At 38.3% G+C, this 19,479-nt stretch overlaps 1 protein-coding gene and 2 non-coding genes across 3 annotated transcripts; 2 read left to right on the forward strand and 1 right to left on the reverse strand.

Annotated features, from left to right (window-relative positions):
• The first annotated feature begins 551 nt into the window (after positions 1-551).
• Positions 552-5,489, forward strand: LOC104235411 (amino acid permease 6-like). Its single transcript, XM_070160341.1, has 7 exons — positions 552-826; positions 924-1,157; positions 1,707-1,800; positions 1,900-2,114; positions 2,383-2,528; positions 4,386-4,613; positions 4,922-5,489. Exons 1-7 carry the CDS (start codon positions 709-711, stop codon positions 5,354-5,356), a joined length of 1,470 nt encoding a protein of 489 aa, XP_070016442.1. The 5' UTR covers positions 552-708; the 3' UTR covers positions 5,357-5,489.
• On the reverse strand, positions 834-941 carry LOC138880584 (U6 spliceosomal RNA). The gene has a single exon (XR_011403313.1). It is a non-coding gene; the product is annotated as a U6 spliceosomal RNA (small nuclear RNA).
• Positions 5,490-7,064: 1,575 nt separating the features above from the next.
• TRNAE-CUC (transfer RNA glutamic acid (anticodon CUC)) lies at positions 7,065-7,137 on the forward strand. Its single transcript has one exon. It is a non-coding gene; the product is annotated as a tRNA-Glu (tRNA).
• The last annotated feature ends 12,342 nt before the right edge of the window (positions 7,138-19,479 follow it).

Here is a 19,479-nt window from a genome sequence, read left to right on the forward strand (position 1 = left end):
GATTAATAACCTGTAGACAGTTAGCCGTTATTGAAAATCGCTAATTTGACGGGTAAAAAAGTTATATACATTGTCACTGCACAAAAATTAAATTCAATTTGATTTTTGAGGGGTAAAGGTATAAAATTTTCCACCAGACCCCCTTTATTATATAAAGATTATTCGAGTTTGAAAAATCAATGCCATCACTCTTGACCTAAAACCATTATAATACCACCCAAATTTCAAACTCCCCGCTTCTGAATCTATTTTTTATTTGGTTCGTTCTAAAAAGAATGATTTTTTTCTAAATTTAGAAATAATTTAGCTTAAACTTTCAATTCTACCTTTAATGAGAAGTTTTTACTTTGAACTCCTTTTTGATTTGTTTAAGACCACAAATTCCAAAAGTCTTCATTTTTTCTTAAGCTGCATATCTAATCAAACGGGTTCACATAAAACGAAACGAAGGGAGCAGTGGTAAAAATATCCCAAATTTAGGTGCTGAGAAAGTAAAGGGCCCCATATATTTTTTGGCCCTTTATTTAGAGCAAGAGACCCATCATTTAATCATTTTAAACTGATAATTCACTTATTGTTCTCATTCCCCCCCGCCCCCCTCCCATTTCCCTTCTTTTATTTATACTTCCATCTTCCTTACTGCTTAACCATTCTCTATTAACCAACTCCAAATAGTTCAAAGTATTACACTCTTACAAAACCGCATATATGGCAGAATTTCAAAAGAACAGCAATATGTACGTAGAACATTCAGCACAAGTAGGAGTACTAGAAAGCGGAGAAGTTCATAAAAACATTGACGATGATGGGCGTGAGAAAAGAACTGGTATTCTAAAATGTTGAACCATTTCTCGATTTCTACTTGTCATTCTTGAGCGAATGTCATAATACTAATCTTCTCTGTATCGTTTTTATCTTTGAAGGTACGGTGCTAACAGCGAGTGCACATATAATAACTGCTGTGATAGGGTCAGGGGTGCTATCTCTAGCATGGGCAATGGCTCAGTTAGGGTGGGTCGCTGGTCCTGTTATTCTCTTTATCTTCTCTTTCATCACTTACTTCACTTCAACACTTCTCGCCGATTGTTATCGCTCTCCTGGCCCTATCTCTGGCAAGAGAAACTACAGTTACATGGAGGTTGTGCGCTCTCACTTAGGTAATAAATTATTTAATTTAAGTGACTGACATACACTGACAGTGTATATACGATAGCCAGAATCTATGATTTGTGGGGTTCTGAGTTGAATGTCGGTTCAAAAATGCATATCTAACTCTTATCTTTATATATTTTATACAGTATAAGTGGAGCCCGATATTTCGCGTTTACGGTTCAAAAAAGGCTCAAAAAAGGCTGTACCCTAAGCGACATGATTCAAAAAAAGGCCATACCCTAAGGGTCGTGATTTAAGCACTACCTGATGTTTGAATTGAAAGCTTAGAAGGCATTTTGTAACATTTATTAATTAAAGAACAAAGAAGCTCTGTAATGTACTTGGTAAATTGTAGCTTGTAGTTTTCTTGCCAAGTTTTTTTTTTTTTTTTGGGGGGGAGGGGGGGGGGACTTCCCTAATTGTTCTCAGTGGAAAGAGTTCTTAATTTCATTTTTAACAAAAGTATAATACATTGAAATATGGACAGAATTAATTATTTATGCAAAAACTTGAAGTACTAAAGGAATTTTGTCTTCTCTTTGTGTTTTTAACAGGAGGTATTAAGGTGCAACTGTGTGGAATAGCCCAGTATGGTAACCTCGTAGGAATTACCATTGGATACACTATTACTGCATCTATCAGTATGGTGTAAGTTTAATTAAGTCTTCTTTTTCTAAGGAAAATATTTCAAATCTTTTTGTTATGACAATGACTTTAGTTTTTGTTTTGAAATTTTGGGTGATTCAGGGCAGTAGTAAGGTCAAACTGTTTCCACAAAAAGGGGCACGAAGCCAGCTGCTCAGTATCAAATTACCCATATATGATTATCTTTGCAGTTATACAAATAGTTCTTAGCCAAATACCAAACTTCCATAAGCTTTCATGGCTATCCATTCTTGCTGCAGTCATGTCTTTTGCTTACTCTCTTATTGGTCTTGGACTTTCCATTGCCAAAGTCGCAGGTACGTACAACTCTCACATCTACATGTCTAAGTTATTTTTATTTTCACTAATATAATCGTATAAATAAATACTTATATAATTAAGTCACTTATTATGTAATTATGTATAAATTTAACATTAGTTGGTGATTTAAAAATCGCTGATAATGTAAAAATGTATTTACTTTATTATTAGTATATACAATAAGTACTTATTTTTTCCTTTTATTTTTGTAATATTATTGTGGTCCGTGAAACAGTACTAATTTATTTTAAAAAAACTTTGTAGGTGCAGGGCACCATGTAAAGACAAGCCTAACAGGGGTGCAAGTAGGGGTGGACGTGTCAGGTTCAGAGAAACTTTGGAGAAGCTTCCAATCCATTGGAGATATTGCCTTTGCTTATGCTTTTGCCACCATTCTCATTGAAATACAGGCAACAACTAATTCCCTTCATCAATTTGTAGGGTCATTAATTAATTACATCTTTCTTTGGATATATATATATATATATATATATATATATATATTTTATATGTACTTATAATCGAATCAAAAAACAATTGATTCAGTTGAACACAGTAAAACCAAGCAACTCATTTCGATCACTGGAAGAGAGATCATGTTAGGTGCTTCTTTAGAGTAATAACGAAGGTTGGCATGTGGTATGATATATGTCTATATAATGAAGTGTAGCCTGTGGTATATCTGTATATAATGTAGCTTTCAGACTATATTCAATTTTATATGTTGAGAAAAGAGTTTAATTAGGTTCTATATGCACTAAGTTTAAAGAATATTTACGGTCATTTGTAAAATAATTATAAGTAACTTTATGATATATTTGATAACCATTAAGTTATAACTTGATAAAAATGATAATATTTTACCGCACCTTAACTTATTAGTAATTAATATAAAGAATTTTCATATTATCTATGTATATAGCTTCGTTAAAAATAGTCGATAATCTGAAGTTAAAAATTTGAAATCTATAAATAGAGGTGGAGTTAGAATTTAAAGTTTATGAGTTTGAAATTTTAGTTCTTTTAAGTTTTTGGATTCTGAACTAATAGTAATTTGTACATATCCAATATATTTCATAAGATAAATAAAAGGCTAGGACAAATGCTACTGAGCTCGGCCAAACTCGTATGAAAAAGTTTAGTTTCGCCTCTATTTATAAGTTTCTGAACTTGTCATTAAATTTATAGCTCACTTGATAGAATTTAAACAAAAATTACAGAATTCGTCTGAACCCATAACTGATATTGGAGTTCCGCCCTATGTATATTGTATTCTTTAGGACCACGATTTTGAATACAGAAAGTTCAAAAAAATTCGGAAAGAAGTGAAAGCCAAGTCTCACTCTTCTTCTTAACAACCATATATCATTTCATATGTTGTGAATATATCACCAGGTGTCAGATTTTAATTACTCCATGGCCCGCGTCTTTAACTTTTAATGATAGGATGTATAATTCAACGGGTCAAATTGATTTCAAAAGTCGCAGTCTGTCTACTTCATGATTAACAATAATAAACCACAAAAAAAGTTTTTGTACGACACGAGCTCGTTTGGCGTTATTTCCTAAAACCTAATCTTTTGGCGATTTGATAAATGGCTAAACGCCACTTCCACTATAGTATATGTACACATATAGGTAGTATAATACAAGTATTAATTATAATGAATTTTCAAAAACAAAAAATGAGGAAAGATCTTTGACGATATTATAATCGAACACAACTATTTTGGCATTGAAAGTTATTTGATTAATTTACGTATATAATAAATAGGAAGGGGAATCTTGAAGCAATGATAAAGTTATTTTTGCTTGATTTATAGATTATAAGTTCGAACTGTGAAAGCAGTTACTGATACTTGTATTAGGGTAGGTCTACATCACACCCCAAGGATGTGACATCATATGTGATTGGCTGAACGCAAAATACTTTATGCACCAAGACATATTTTGTACTTGTTTAGGCCAGTTTTTGGTGAAAATTTATCATCCACTTACAAAACTTAACTTTTCTTCAAATAAAATGTATGTCCAAACACAACTTCTACTCTCAGAAATTATTTTTCTAAGACAAGTTCAAAAAACGCTAGCTTAAACACCAGTAGGGGTCTAGGTTTAACAGCCATCACAATCGTGACCTTTGAAGGGGAAAACTATGATTGAAATTTTGAAATTGTCACAGAGATTTGAGAAATTGGGGTCTTTTCTGGGACATGATTGTGCAATATATGTGAGAACTAATTGCTTAATCAACTTGACAATTTCAGGATACATTGAGATCACCACCTGCAGAGAACAAGGTTATGAAGAAAGCATCACTTGTCGGAGTTTTTACCACAACCTTATTCTATGTACTATGTGGTACCATTGGCTATGCAGCCTTTGGAAACGATGCACCTGGAAATTTCCTCACTGGATTTGGTTTCTACGAACCCTTTTGGCTAATTGACTTCGCTAACATTTGCATCGCTATTCACCTGGTTGGAGCTTACCAGGTAAAAGTTAGAGTCTAACTATATAAATCATATATATATTCGTTCCATTCTATTAAAACTCATTTCATTCCCATACTGATTTATAGATTATATAATTTGTCGATTGCGACATATATAATATGTCATCTATAAGACAATTTCAAAGACTTCGGAAACAGCCTCTCTATCCCTTCGGAATAGGGGTAAGGTCTGCGTACACACTATCCTCCTCAAACCTCACTTGTGGGATTTTACTGGGTTGTTGTTGTTGTTGTTATTGTATATAAAAGATAAACTCATCGCTCAAATATATATTGTCCTTGTCTCAGGTTTTCTGCCAACCAATATATGGCTTTGTGGAGGGTCGTTGTAGTGAACGATGGCCAGACAACAAATTCATCACTTCCCAACATGCGATAAACATTCCATGTTCTGGTCATGTTTACTATGTAAATTTTTTCAGGTTGCTGTGGAGGACAGCATATGTTATAGTAACAGCAGTAATTGCCATGATATTTCCATTCTTCAATCACTTTTTGGGTTTAATTGGGGCAGCTTCTTTTTATCCATTAACTGTCTACTTGCCAATAGAAATGCACATTGCTCAGAGGAAAATTCCAAAGTATTCATTCACTTGGATATGGCTGCAAATATTAAGCTGGGGTTGCTTAATTGTGTCACTTGTTGCAGCAGCTGGATCCATACAGGGTCTTTCTCAAGATCTCAAGACATACAAGCCTTTCAAATCTCAGGCTCATGAATGAGTTTTAGAACAATTAATGTATACCTAAATTTGTAGTATTTTCAATAAGAAGTTTCTTGAAACAGAGTGGTTGTATGTAACTCTTACAAATTTTGTACGGCACGTTATATGGCATCAAGCTACTTGAACACGAAGCAGCACTGTGCGTAAGTAAACCTTTTCATGTAAATATATTTTTGTATATTAATTTCCAAAAAAATAAATACATAAAAGAGGGGACATGTTGCCTAACATCCTAAAAGTTTAATTGAGAATTGGACAAGCCCAATAGGACAACTTAGTAAATACATGCCGGTATATGGCTTTGGATTAAACGAAATGAGAGAGCTATTTTATTTGGACTTGATGGAGCACTTTACGTGTTACAGTGGATTCTTCCACTTGAACACATTTCAACTAGTATTGTTAGATATTTCCAATTCAGAATCGTAGCTAATTTTTCTTTGCAATAATCTAAGGGAAAAGGACTAATTCTAATAACATCATATATATTCTTACTTCTTAGGCATCATATCGCTAGCTAGGCTTCTTGTCAGGGGTGTTCATAAAAACCCGAAAAATCGAACCAAACCGAAAACCAAACCAAACCGACCAAAAAAGTCGATACTTTTTGATTTGGTTTGATTTTGGTTTTGAATTTTAAAAACCGATCAAATTTGGTTTGGTTTTGGTTTTAATCAGAAAAAAACCGAACCAAGCCGACTATAGGAATAACTATTTCTAATTTATTATTACACCTATACATATGTATATTGTTATACAAAGTTTCAAAAATTTTATGGTAAATGTTAATAGTTTGCACTTTTAATATAGTTCTTTACCTTTACATTCTAGTTTGATTGGTAGTTTTCTTTTGTTTAGTGTAAGAATTCATTCCGTGTTAAAAATAACATATTTTTAATTGAGTCCTTAAATTATTCATCACTATTTGATTCAATTATCATCAATATATTTTGGTAAATAATAGATTTCTCAAAGGGCAATTGATTTGATAGTGTTACATTGAAAATGTGGTCGCCGGAATATGTGTTTGGTAGTGTATGTCTTATATTTAAGAAAAAACCGACAAATAACCAAAAAAACCAAAAAACCGATATAAACCGAATCGAGAAAAACCGACTTAATTGGTTTGGTTTAGTTCTAATATTTGAAAAACCGACTTATTTGGTTTGGTTTCTTTTTAGGGAAAAACCAATCCAAACCGAACCATAAATACCCCTACTTCTTGCCTTTATTTTCGTAATTTCCCCACAATTGTTTTACCTTTCTTTCGTAAAATTGCACAGAAAGTGCTGTCGTCTTTCTTTTCTTCTTGTTTTTATTGTTGTTGGATCTACCGCTAATTGTATTGAGCTTGCATTATTGTTAACCATGTATGCAGGGGCGGATGTATTATATTAGGTTTCAGCCAAACTCAATAGTTTCGGTTCATACCGTGTATATATATTAAGAAGTCTAACTATATATTAGTGACAAATATTAAAATTTAAACCCAACAATTCAAATGTCTCAGTGATATCGGTCGCATACAAAACCCTTTAAAATTCAAATCTTGAATCTGCCTAGTCCAGATAAGTAGTTTTACACACTTTCATTTAGTTTAGCACGCAGTTATTATTTTGATGGGCGTGTCGGGTTCAGTTAAGTTTTTGCTCATAATTCCCTTATCTTTGCAGTCAATAATAGCTAATCCACAAAGTCTACAACAATCCGTTGTAGTCTAGTTGGTTAGGATACTCGGCTCTCACCCGAGAGACCCGGGTTCAAGTCCCGGCAACGGAATATTATTTTTGTTTTTTCTTCCAAGTTTCTTGTTATGTCACGAAGCAGTCGTCCTTCTTTCACTGAACTTCCTTTTTGTTTCCTCTGCTTCTTAAAACGCAAAACTTTCTTAGGTTCCAACCAAGATTTAGAATGCAATGACTTTTGAAATCATTTGGTATCATTTTTGAAGCCTTCTCTTTCAAGCTAATATATTGGTAATAACATACTTCAAATTCATAAGATATTGAAAGTAACATGCATAGAGTTCATTAAAAACAATGGAAAAGGTGGTAAACAATTTTTTTTTACAATTTGAACAGATGAAATTGTCTCCCGCGATCTAAAACTGCATAGTAAAAACACTTGGGTCAACTAAGAAGTTAGGCCGAACATGGCTGTTCGAAATTAATAGAATTCGTTGAGTGGAATACAACAACAACAACGACGACCCAATAAAATCCCACAAAGTGAGGTCTGGGGAGAGTAGTGTGTACGCAGACCTTACCCCTACCCTGATAGCTCAGAGAGACTGTTTCCGATAGACCCTCTGCTCAAGAAGATGGAAATAAAACAATAAGAGACAATTCATTAGTACAGTCAACATAAACATAGAAATAGTGACAGCATCCTAAAATCCATAAAAGATGACATGCAATAATAATAACCAGCAAATAAAGTCCGGAGTGTGGACTCTACTTTAACCACAAGACGTCTAAGATCAACCTTATCAAACTCGCTTTACCCCCGGTATGAAGAAGGAGAAGCTCGACTACCCCCTAGCCTACTACCCTAATGCTCGACCTCCAGACTTTCCTATCAAGGGCGATGTTCTCGGAAATCTGCAATCGTGTCATGTCCTGCCTGATCACCTCTCCCCAATACTTCTTAGGCCATCCTCTACCTCTTCTCGTACCCACCAAAGCCAACCGCTCACACCTCCTCACCGGAGCATCCAGGCTTCTCTCCGCACGTTCCCGAACCATCTGAGCCTCGCTTCCCACATCTTGTCATCTACATGGGCCACGCCCACCTTCTCCCGAATATCTTCATTCCTAATGTTATTCATCCTAGTGTGTCCGCACATCCACCTCAACATCCTCATCTTAGCTACCTTCATCTTCTGGATATGAGAGTTCTTAGCCGGCCAACACTCTGTCCCATACAACATGGTCGGTCTAACAATCGCTTTATAAAACTTATGTTTGAGTATTAGTGGCACTTTCTTGTCACATATGCTCCAGATGCTAGCCTCCATTTCATCCACCCACCCCTTTACGGTGAGTGACGTCCTCGTCGATCTCTCCATCCCCTTGTATAACCGACCCAAGGTACTTGAAACTACCTCTCTTGAGGATGACCTATGATCCAAGCCTCACGTCCATGCCTACTTCTCTCGACTCGGCGCTGAACTTGCACTCCAGGTACCCTGTCTTAGTCTTGCTCAATTTGAAACTCTTAGACTTGAGAGCCTGTCTCTAAACCACCAACCTCTCGTTAACACCGTCCCGCGTCTCATCAATCAGGACTATGTCATCAGCGAATAATATACACCATGGCACTTCCCCTTGAATATGGTGTGGCAATGCATCCATATTTAAAATACGAAAGAACTCTAGGAACGATTACTGGACTTTAAATATTTATAAGTGCATAATCCAAAAATACTGGAATTTTATCACCTGAAGCAGTTGTTCTCAATTGTTAAACTAAAATATGAATTCAAAAAATCATGAATCTTTCCTGGATTTTTCTAGATTTTGCACTAGTAAAAGTTCAAAAGTCAATAATCTATCATGAATTTTGTAGTTAAAGGTTAAAAAAATGTTGATGTGTAATGTGAATATAAAAATCATGAATCCTCCATGAATTTTTTTTGAATTTTGCATTAGTAAAGGTTCAAAAATCAATAATTTATCTTGAATTTTGAATTTTGCACCAGTAAAAATTCAAAATTGCAGAAGTATAATGTGAATTAAAAAATCAAGAATCATTCATGGATTCTACACTAGTAAAGGTTCAAAAATCAGGAATTGTTCATGCATTTGAGATTTTGATCTAGTAAAGGTTTAAAATTGCTGAAGTACAATGAGAATTCAAAAATCATGAGTCGTTCATAGATTTTGCACTAGTAAAGGTTTGAAAATCAGTGATAGAATATAAGGGTCCACCAAACTCTATAGAGAACTAGGTTCTCTATCAGTTTCAGCAAAACACATGCACACTGCAATAATAAATGACAAGAGGAATTTTACGTGTAAAATTCTCAGCTCAACGGGATTAAAAACCACGACCTACCCTTGTAGGATTTCAACTTCACTACTGAACAACTTTCATATTACAACCTATGCAACCTAGGAATTAACCTCTTAATCCCTCACTAACTTGTAACAATCTATTACAACCACTTTGTAATAACTTTTTTACAAAGACTTTACAACTCGACTAACTCTAGCCAAGACACAAACACAAGGGTTTATAATTTACAAAGGGTTTTCTATGCAATGCTTCCAAACAAGCTAAGTAGGAATTATAATTGAAGAACTATTATGAAGTTACAACTCAACTAAGTTCATACAATAACTTGATATGAAGAACTGGTGCGTAGCAGTGTTGTTCTTTGTTCTTAATGCACTTGAGAATTATTTTCTTGATGATAAATGACACAGAGTGCTTGAGTAAATTCTCTAAGTGTTCAAGTCATTTGTTTTCCTTCCTTGATGTTAATAATACATTTGTGACATCACTTGGGATGGTGTAAGCAAGGTAGGTAAAAGACACTTCCCATAAAGTTGATTGTTGCATTGTTTCTGCATAGTAGCGTGTGCAGGCAGCAACTTTACAGTTGGGGCAGTTGACTTGTGTAGTTTCCTCTAGAAACGGTAGCTATCTTCTCTCTCTGTTGTTCCTCTGACTCTGAAGAATTGAACCATATCCCAAGCTGGAACCTTTTGATCTTAAGGTCTTGAGAGTGTGTAACATGTTCCTTATCTGGTTCTTGATAGTAAGTTTGTTAGATCATCAAAACATAAAACAAGTTACTTGTAACCTATCAATCAGGAATCGTTCATGGGTTTGAAATGCAGCAAATCTTTGAATTCCGCATAGTTTATTAGAGTTCTACTCGCCAAAGTTTCGAACTCCAGTACGAATTACTGGATTTGTGTTTTGTGTTTTAATTAGAGGCAAAAATGTTAATTTAACCGAACTAGTGGTTATTTTGCCATTACAATTTAAAGTATGATTAAACTCTAATAGATCGACCAAAAATGGCTAATCCAGCTCATTTTTACGACCTTATATAGGTTGAGTCAAAATCTTGTTTAGACGTTCAACCGCTCAATTAGCAAATGACTTTTTGCATCTAGGGCATTCGTAAAGATTTGCCCAATTAACCAAAAAATTTATTGGGTGTGTTTGGAAAGCCATCAGGTAATTGGATTTGGTATAATTACTAGAGTAGTAATTACACAGTCTTGTGTAATTACGACGACATGTTTGTTTGTCATAGTATAATTACAGTGTAACTACAAATTTACTGTTTGGTTGCACAAGTGTAATTACACAATTAGATTAAATTTTAAATAAAATAATTATCAAAACGTAAAAGTTAATATAATAAATATGCTTATAAATTTGTATAAGTATAAATAATATTATATTTGGCATTTAAGATGTATATCTTTTCGTGAATATACATGTCATGACCCAAAATTCCAACTCGGTCGTGATGGCGCCTCTCGTGAGGACAAGGCCAGCCAATGAACAAAACAGTACATCTCTTTATAATTACTTAGCAGGAATAAGTCTAAATCATGGGCAATATAATCTTAAATGCGAAATAAACGTGATAGAACAAGGAAAACCCTCCCACCTCAGCCCGAAATCGGGGTGTCACAAGTCATGAGCTACTACAGAGTTTACTAATATTTTACAAAGTCTGAAATTATCATAAATAACAAAGATAAGGGAGAAAACGGGACTGCGGACGTCAACAGCTACCTCGTTACTCCTAGTCACCGCCTGGTCTGGAAAGAATCAGCGCTCAGGAGCGAACTCAGCTCTGCCTGTATCTGCACACATGGTGCAGGGAGTAATGTGAGTACTCCGACCCAGTGAGTAATAAAATTAAATAACGACTGAAAACATGAAATCTCATAACGGCACAATATAGCGCTATCCCAAGCAGTAAAATTAGTTATACAGTAAAATAGTGAGTATCAGATAATTCTTCTTTTAAAACAGTAAAGACAAATAATTTCCACAGTAAGGATAAATCAAAAGCTTGCCCCTCGGGCTCAATATGTAAATCTCAGTATAGTATCAGCCCCTCGGGCTCACTCCCAACTCACCAGCACACAACATCAGCCCCTCGGGCTCACTCCCAACTCACCACACACAAGCAACGGCCTCTCGGGCCCACTCCCAACTCACCTGGGTACCCTGCGCTCACTGGGGGTGTGTACAGACTCCGGAGGGGCTCCTACAGCCCAAGCGCAATATCAATAGGCCTGAAAGCCTTCACACATCACACACGAGGCCTGAAAGCCTCCTCATATAACACTCGAGGCCTGAAAGCCTCCTCACATCACTCAACATATCCTCACGTATGGCCCTCGGCCTCAATCAGTCCAGAAAATAATCATAAGCCTCTTGGGCATCAGTAAAACAATAGTGCTCAGCTCAACAACATTATAAATATCATTAAATCTCGAGTTGAGTATAAATGTAGCTGAGTTCACAAAATAATATAATTCAATTGGACTGAGTTCAAATAATATTTCAATTCGTGAGGAAAATAGTGATGTAAATTCACAAAAGATTTCAGATAATTGGCACGAAGCCCAAATATGGCAATAAGCCCAATCATAGTGAAAAACATAAATCTTTATCAATTACGCGGTAAAAATATCAACTGGGATGGACCAAGTCACAATCCCCAATAGTAAATGACCCCGCGCTCGTCATACAACGCGTGTCTCATCTCAACATAGCAGTATGTTGTGCAATCCGGGGTTTCAAACCCTCAGTGCATCATTTAAAATCATTACTCACCTCAAACCGGCTACTTCTTTAGCTCGAAACGCCTTTGCCTCTCGAATTGGCCTCCACGTGCGTCGAATCTATCCAAAATCAGAACGAATATGTCATAATATGATAAGGGAACAAAGCCCAATCAAAACAATCGAAAAATACCAAAATTCTCGAAATTAGCAAAAACCCGAGCCCCGGGCTCACGTCTAGAAATTCAAATTTTTTTACATCAACGGGTTCCTTATCTCTCCACGAGTCTAACCATACCAAAATTATCAAATTCCCATAACATTTCGACCCTCAAATTCTCAATTCTATACGAGAGGGTTTCTAACTTTCCCGCTAAATTCACGGATTAAATGCCAAAACTTGTAATAGATTCGAGTAATCTAACCAAAATTGAGTTAAGAATACTTACCCCGTTGTTCTCTCCGAAAATCTCCCGAAAAATCGCCTTGTCCGAGCTCCAAATCGTTAAAAATGGAAAATCTCCCGAACTTAACATTCTGTCCGGTACTGTTCACGGGTTACTGTTCACGGCACTATTCACGGATCACTATTCACTGTTCACCCGCGCGGTTACTGTTCACGCGCGGGTACTGTTCACTGCTGCAGAAAATACAGCAGCTTTTAAGAAATTTACAGCACAACCATTTTTCACTAAAATGGCTCTAATTCCATCATACGAACTCGGAATTAGACGATTCTTGTTCCTATGAGTCACAAATAATAATACGAACACAACCCTTCAATCAAAACTCAATTCAAAGCTCGTTTGCCCAGTTCAATACCCATTTTGCTTGTTAACCAATTAACTCACATTTCACGTCAAAAACCCAATCGCGACTTGATGAAATTAAACCAAAATTTTCAGATCAGTCCTATAATTCATGATTTAAATTCTGGAAGTCTCGAAATCAAATTTGGATCTCTAGAACTAAAAATGAACCTTTAGATCATTACATTTATACTCAAAACGGCAAAAATCTTCCAAAAATGACCCGTTGGGCATCCGAAACACACCCGAGGCCCCCGGGACCCCGACCAATAATACCAACTAGTCCCAAAATACATTACGGACTTGCTCGAGGCCTCAAATCACATCAAACAACGCTAAAATCATGAATCAACCTCCAATCCAAGTTTTATGAACTTTAGAATTTCCAACTTCTATTTCCGATGCCGAAACCTATCAAATCACGTCCGATTGACTTCAAATTTTGCACACAAGTCCAAAATGACATAACGAAGCTACAAAAATTCTCGGAATTCCATTCCGACCGTTGGATCAAAATTTCACCTATCAACCGGAAATCGCCAAAATACTAACTTCGCCAAAATGAGCTAATTTCTTCACCAGACCTCCAAAATTAATTCCGATTGCACTCCTAGGCCTTAAATCGTCCCCCGAAACTAACCGAATCATCGGAATTCAATTCCGAGCCCTCTAACTCACAAGTCAACGTCTGGTTGACTTTTCCAAACTAATTCTTCCTTAAAGAGACTAATTGTTCCATTTCATACCAAACTCGATCTGAATTGACTCAAATTCACCAAGTACACATATTGAAACATGAATAAGCATTTAACCGGGAATACGGGATGAAAATACAGGAAACGACGGTTCGGGTCGTTACATTCTCCCCAACTAAAACAAACGCTCGTCCTCGAGCGAGTTAAGAAACATACCTGGAGTTTCAAATAGGTGCGGGTACCTGCTCCGCATCTCCTGCTCGGTCTCCCAAGTAGCCTCCTCCACGGGCCGACCTCTCCACTGTACTTTCACTTATGCTATATCTTTTGATCTCAATTTTTGAACCTGTCGACTCAAAATAGCCACTGGCTCCATAGTATAAGTCAAATTTTCATCTAACTGTACTGTACTGAAATCTAAAATATGAGACAGGTCCCTAATGTAATTCCGGAGCATGGACACATGGAGTACCGGATGAACACCCGACAATCTAGGCGGCAAAGCAAGCTCGTAAGTCACCTCTCCAATCCTCCTAAGTACCTCAAATGGTCCAATAAACCGCGGACTCAACTTCCCTTTCTTTCCGAACCTCATAACACCATTCATCGGCGAAACCTTCAGCAAAACCTTCTCGCCCTCCATAATGACACATCTCGGACCTTCCGGTCCGCATAACTCTTCTAACGCGACTGAGCTGTGCGAAGTCTTTCCTGAATCACCTTTTCTAATGCATCCTGGACCAAATCTGTCCCCAACAACCTAGCCTCACCGGGCTCAAACCAACCCACTGGAGTTCTACACCGCCTCCCATATAAGGCCTCATACGGTGCCATCTGAATACTGGACTGATAGCTGTTGTTGTAGGCAAACTCTGCAAGTGGTAAAAATTCAACCCAAGAACCTCCAAAATCAATCACGCAGGCACGCAACATATCCTCCAATATCTGAATAGTACGCTCGGATTGTCCGTCCGTCTGAGGATGAAATGTTGAACTCAACTCCACCTGAGTGCCCAACTCGTGCTGAAAAGTCCTCCAAAACTGAGAAGTGAACTGAGTACCTCTATCCGAAATAATAGTAACTGGAACACCATGCAACCGCACAATCTCCTGAATAAAGATCCTAGCCAGCCGCTCCGCAGAATATGTGGTACACACCGGAATGAAATGCGCTGACTTGGTCAGCCTATCCACAAACGACCCAAATCGAATCAAAATTCTTCAAAGTTCGAGGAAGGCCACTCACGAAATCCATAGTAACTCTCTCCCATTTCCACTCAGGAATAATCATTTGCTGAAGCAAACCGCCCGGTCTTTGATGCTCACATTTCACATGCTGACAGTTGAGACACCGAGCCACATATCCCACAATGTCTTTCCTCATTCTCCTCCACCAGTAATGCTGTCTCAAGTCCTGATACATCTTCGCAGCACCCGGATAGATGGAATACCGCGAACTGTGGGCCTCCTCAAGAATCAAATCTCTAAGCCCATCAACATCGGGCACACAAATACGGCCCTGCATCCTCAATACGCCATCATCACCTATAGTCACATCTTTGGCATTATCATGCTGAACTCTGTCCTTAAGGACAAGCAAATGCGGATCATCATACTGGTGCTCTCTGATGCGATCATATAAGGAAGATCGAGAAACCACACTAGCCAATACCCGGCTAGGCTCAGAAATATCTAACCGCACCAACTGATTGGCCAAGGTCTGAACATCAACTGCAAGAGGCCTCTCCCCAACTGGGATGTAAGCCAAACTCCCCATACTGACTGTCTTTCGGCTCAACGCATCGGCCACTATATTGGCCTTTCCCGGATGATATAGAATGGTAATATCATAGTCTTTAAGTAACTCAAGCCATCTCCGCTACCTCAAATTAAGATCTTTTTATTTAAATAAATGCCGAAGACTGCGATGATCAGTGAATACCTCACAAGATACGCCATATAAATAGTGCCTCCAAATTTTTAAGGCATGAACTATAGCAGCCAACTCCAAATCATGAACAAGGTAGTTCTTCTCATGGGGCTTTAACTGACGAGAAGCATAAGCAATAACTCTACCCTCCTGCATTAGCACACAACCAATCCCAACTCTGGAAGCATCACAATATATCGTGTATGAACCTGTAGCTGATGGTAACACCAACACTGGAGCTGTGGTCAGAAGTGCCTTAAGCTTCTGAAAGCTCTCCTCACACTCGCCGGACCATACAAATGGGGCACCTTTCTGAGTCAACTTGGTCAAAGGCGATGCAATAGAAGAAAACCCCTGAACAAATCGGTGATAATAGCTTGCTAGCCCAAGAAACTCCGAATCTCTGTGACTGAGGACGGTCTAGACCAACTCTGCACTGCTTCTATCTTTCTTGGATCAACCTGTATACCCTCGCTGGACACTATGTGTCCCAAAAATGCCACAGAACTTAGCCAAAATTCACATTTGGAGAATTTTGCATAAAGCTTCTCCTCTCTCAATCTCTGCAACACTACACGCAAATGTTGGGCATGCTCCTCCTGGCTACGCGAGTACACCAGGATATCATCAATGAATACAATAACAAATGCATCCAGATAAGGCTGAAATACACTGTTCATCAAATGCATGAACGCTGTTGGGGCATTGGTCATCCCGAAAGACATAACCAAAAATTCATAGTGACCATATCTAGTCCCGAAGGCAGTCTTGGGAATATCCAACTCCCTGATTTTCAACTGGTGATAGCCCGAACGGAGATCAATCTTAGAAAATACCCTCGCTCCCTGAAGCTGATCAAATAAGTCATCAATGCGAGGCAAAGGATACTTGTTCTTCACTGTTACCTTATTCAACTGCCTATAATCAATGCACATTCTCATTGTGCCATCTTTCTTCTTCACAAATAAAACAGGTGCACCCCACGGGGACACGCTAGGCCGAATGAACCCCTTATCTAGGAGTTCCTGAAGCTGCTCCTTCAATTCTTTCAGCTCTACTGGTGCCATACGATATGGCGGAATAGAAATGGGTTGAGTACCCGGCACTAAGTCAATGCCAAAATCAATATCCCTGTCCGGTGGCATGCCTGACAGGTCTGCAGGAAAAACATCGGGAAAATCCCTCACAACTGGGACAAAATCAATACTAGGAGTCTCAGCTCCAACATCCCTCACAAATGCTAGATATGAAAGGCAACCCTTCCCAACCATACGCTGGGCCTTCAAGAATGAGATCACTCTACTAGGGATATAATCAGTCACACCACGCCACTCGATCCGCGGTACCCCCGACATAGCCAAAGTGACTGTCTTAGCATGACAATCTAGAATAGCATGACACAGAGATAGCCAATCCATGCCCAAAATGACATCAAAATCTACCATGCTCAATAGCAATAGATCCACTCGGGTCTCTAGACCCCTAATAGTCACCATACATGACCGGTACACACGGTCTACCATAATAGTATCGCCCACTGGGGTAGATACATGAACAGGTAAAGCAAGAAACTCACGGGGCGTACCCAAATAACGAGCAAAGTATGATGACACATAAGAAAAGGTGGAACCGGGATCGAATAATACTGAGGCATCTCTGTGGCAGACTGGAACAATATAGCTCTTAACCGTGCAATCAACTAAATTAATAGCAAGCTCCCCAACTTGGATCAAAGCCATATAACAAAACGCACTCAATAAATCATAAGGCACATACTCTATTGTTGTTGTAATACCATAGTGAGATTGAACTCACTCCTTCATAAGCTTGTGGAAACACAAATCATCTGGAATTTTTAACTCTTCTGCAATTCTTGTATTCACTCACACAACAGTTAAGCCCACTCTCTAGGCAGCACAATTTAGATTTCAACGCATATTCTTCACTTGTAAATGAGATCTTCTAATAGACAACATAAGGATCACACCACCTTAGAACACTCCGCAGGAGATAACCCACATGTTTTGCCTCCAATTAACATTTTGTATACCTTCCACTGTCATACACATTACGCAGTCACTTAATCTTCCCGAGTCTAAACTCATACCGTAACATGAAATTTACTTCACTCCAGATAGGAGACATGAAAAGATTATTCACGCGCCCATAACTCGAGGCTACACATCCAATTACAATGGAAATCAAACACTTAATGGTTCATCTATCATCCAACAGAACTTCCTCGCCACTTCCGAGTCATATAGATACATCTCGCAGTACTGACATACTCATCACGTAGCTATCCAGCCGTCATTCAAACCAATAGGGGCAATACCGAACATATAAGTTCAAAACACTTGCTCACACAATCAACACCTCGGTGCTCAAGCCATAGGCAAAGATCCGACCTCAAGTCCTCCAGACCGGCCCAACATCAACTCATAGAGATCACATCTCACCCCTCGATCGGGGAATCACAAGCCGTTGATGCACTTCTGATACTGAGCGCTCATACGCGCATACGAACACGTGGAAGGAATTTCAAGAGTTACTTTTCAAGCTGAATCAAGGACGCACGATAACAGTTACAAGAATATGAAATTTTTCCTAAAGGTTCTGCAGCCTCTCGAGGATAAATACAGACGTCTCCGTACCGATCCGCGAGACTCTACTAAACCTGCTCATGACTCGTGAGACCTAAGTAACCTAGGCTCTGATACCAACTTGTCACGACCCAAAATCCCAACCCGGTCGTGATGGCGCCTCTCGTGAGGACAAGGCCAGCCTATCAACAAAACATTACATCTCTTTATAATTACTTAGCAGGAATAAGTCTAAATCATGGGCAATATAATCTTAAATGCGAAATAAACGTGATAGAACAAAGAAAACCCTCCCAACTCAGCCCGAAATCAGGGTGTCACAAGTCATGAGCTACTACAGAGTTTACTAATATTTTACAAAGTCTGGAATTATCATAAATAACAAAGATAAGGGAGCTCGTTACTCCTAGTCACCGCCTGGTCTGGAAAGAATCAGCGCTCAGGAGCGAACTCAGCTCTGCCTGTATCTGCACACATGGTGCAGGGAGTAATGTGAGTACTCCGACCCAGTGAGTAATAAAAATAAATAACGACTGAAAACATGAAATCTCATAACGGCACAATATAGCGCTATCCCAAGCAGTAAAATCAGTTATACAGTAAAATAGTGAGTATCAGATAATTCTTCTTTTAAAACAGTAAAGACAAATAATTTCCACAGTAAGGATAAATCAAAAGCTTGCCCCTCGGGCTCAATATGTAAATCTCAGTATAGTATCAGCCCCTCGGGCTCACTCCCAACTCACCAGCACACAACATCAGCCCCTCGGGCTCACTCCCAACTCACCACACACAAGCAACGGCCTCTCGGGCCCACTCCCAACTCACCTGGGTACCCTGCGCTCACTGGGGGTGTGTACAGACTCCGGAGGGGCTCCTACAGCCCAAGCGCAATATCAATAGGCCTGAAAGCCTTCACACATCACACACGAGGCCTGAAAGCCTCCTCATATAACACTCGAGGCCTGAAAGCCTCCTCACATCACTCAACATATCCTCACGTATGGCCCTCGGCCTCAATCAGTCCAGAAAATAATCATAAGCCTCTTGGGCATCAGTAAAACAATAGTGCTCAGCTCAACAGCATTATAAATATCATTAAATCTCGAGTTGAGTATAAATGTAGCTGAGTTCACAAAATAATATAATTCAATTGGACTGAGTTCAAATAATATTTCAATTCGTGAGGAAAATAGTGATGTAAATTCACAAAAGATTTCAGATAATTGGCACGAAGCCCAAATATGGCAATAAGCCCAATCATAGTGAAAAACATAAATCTTTATCAATTACGCGGTAAAAATATCAACTGGGATGGACCAA

The sequence above is a fragment of the Nicotiana sylvestris genome, chromosome 10, assembly GCF_000393655.2.
Source record: "Nicotiana sylvestris chromosome 10, ASM39365v2, whole genome shotgun sequence".
Classification (NCBI taxonomy): Eukaryota; Viridiplantae; Streptophyta; class Magnoliopsida; order Solanales; family Solanaceae; genus Nicotiana; species Nicotiana sylvestris.

Bases quoted from the DNA above. Each gene is read 5' to 3' on its own strand.
- LOC104235411 (XM_070160341.1), top strand. From the start codon at position 709: ATGGCAGAATTTCAAAAGAACAGCAATATGTACGTAGAACATTCAGCA. The intron at 2,529-4,385 runs GCAACAACTAAT...TGACAATTTCAG, and splicing joins CCATTCTCATTGAAATACAG to GATACATTGAGATCACCACC. The intron at 4,614-4,921 runs GTAAAAGTTAGA...TCCTTGTCTCAG, and splicing joins ACCTGGTTGGAGCTTACCAG to GTTTTCTGCCAACCAATATA.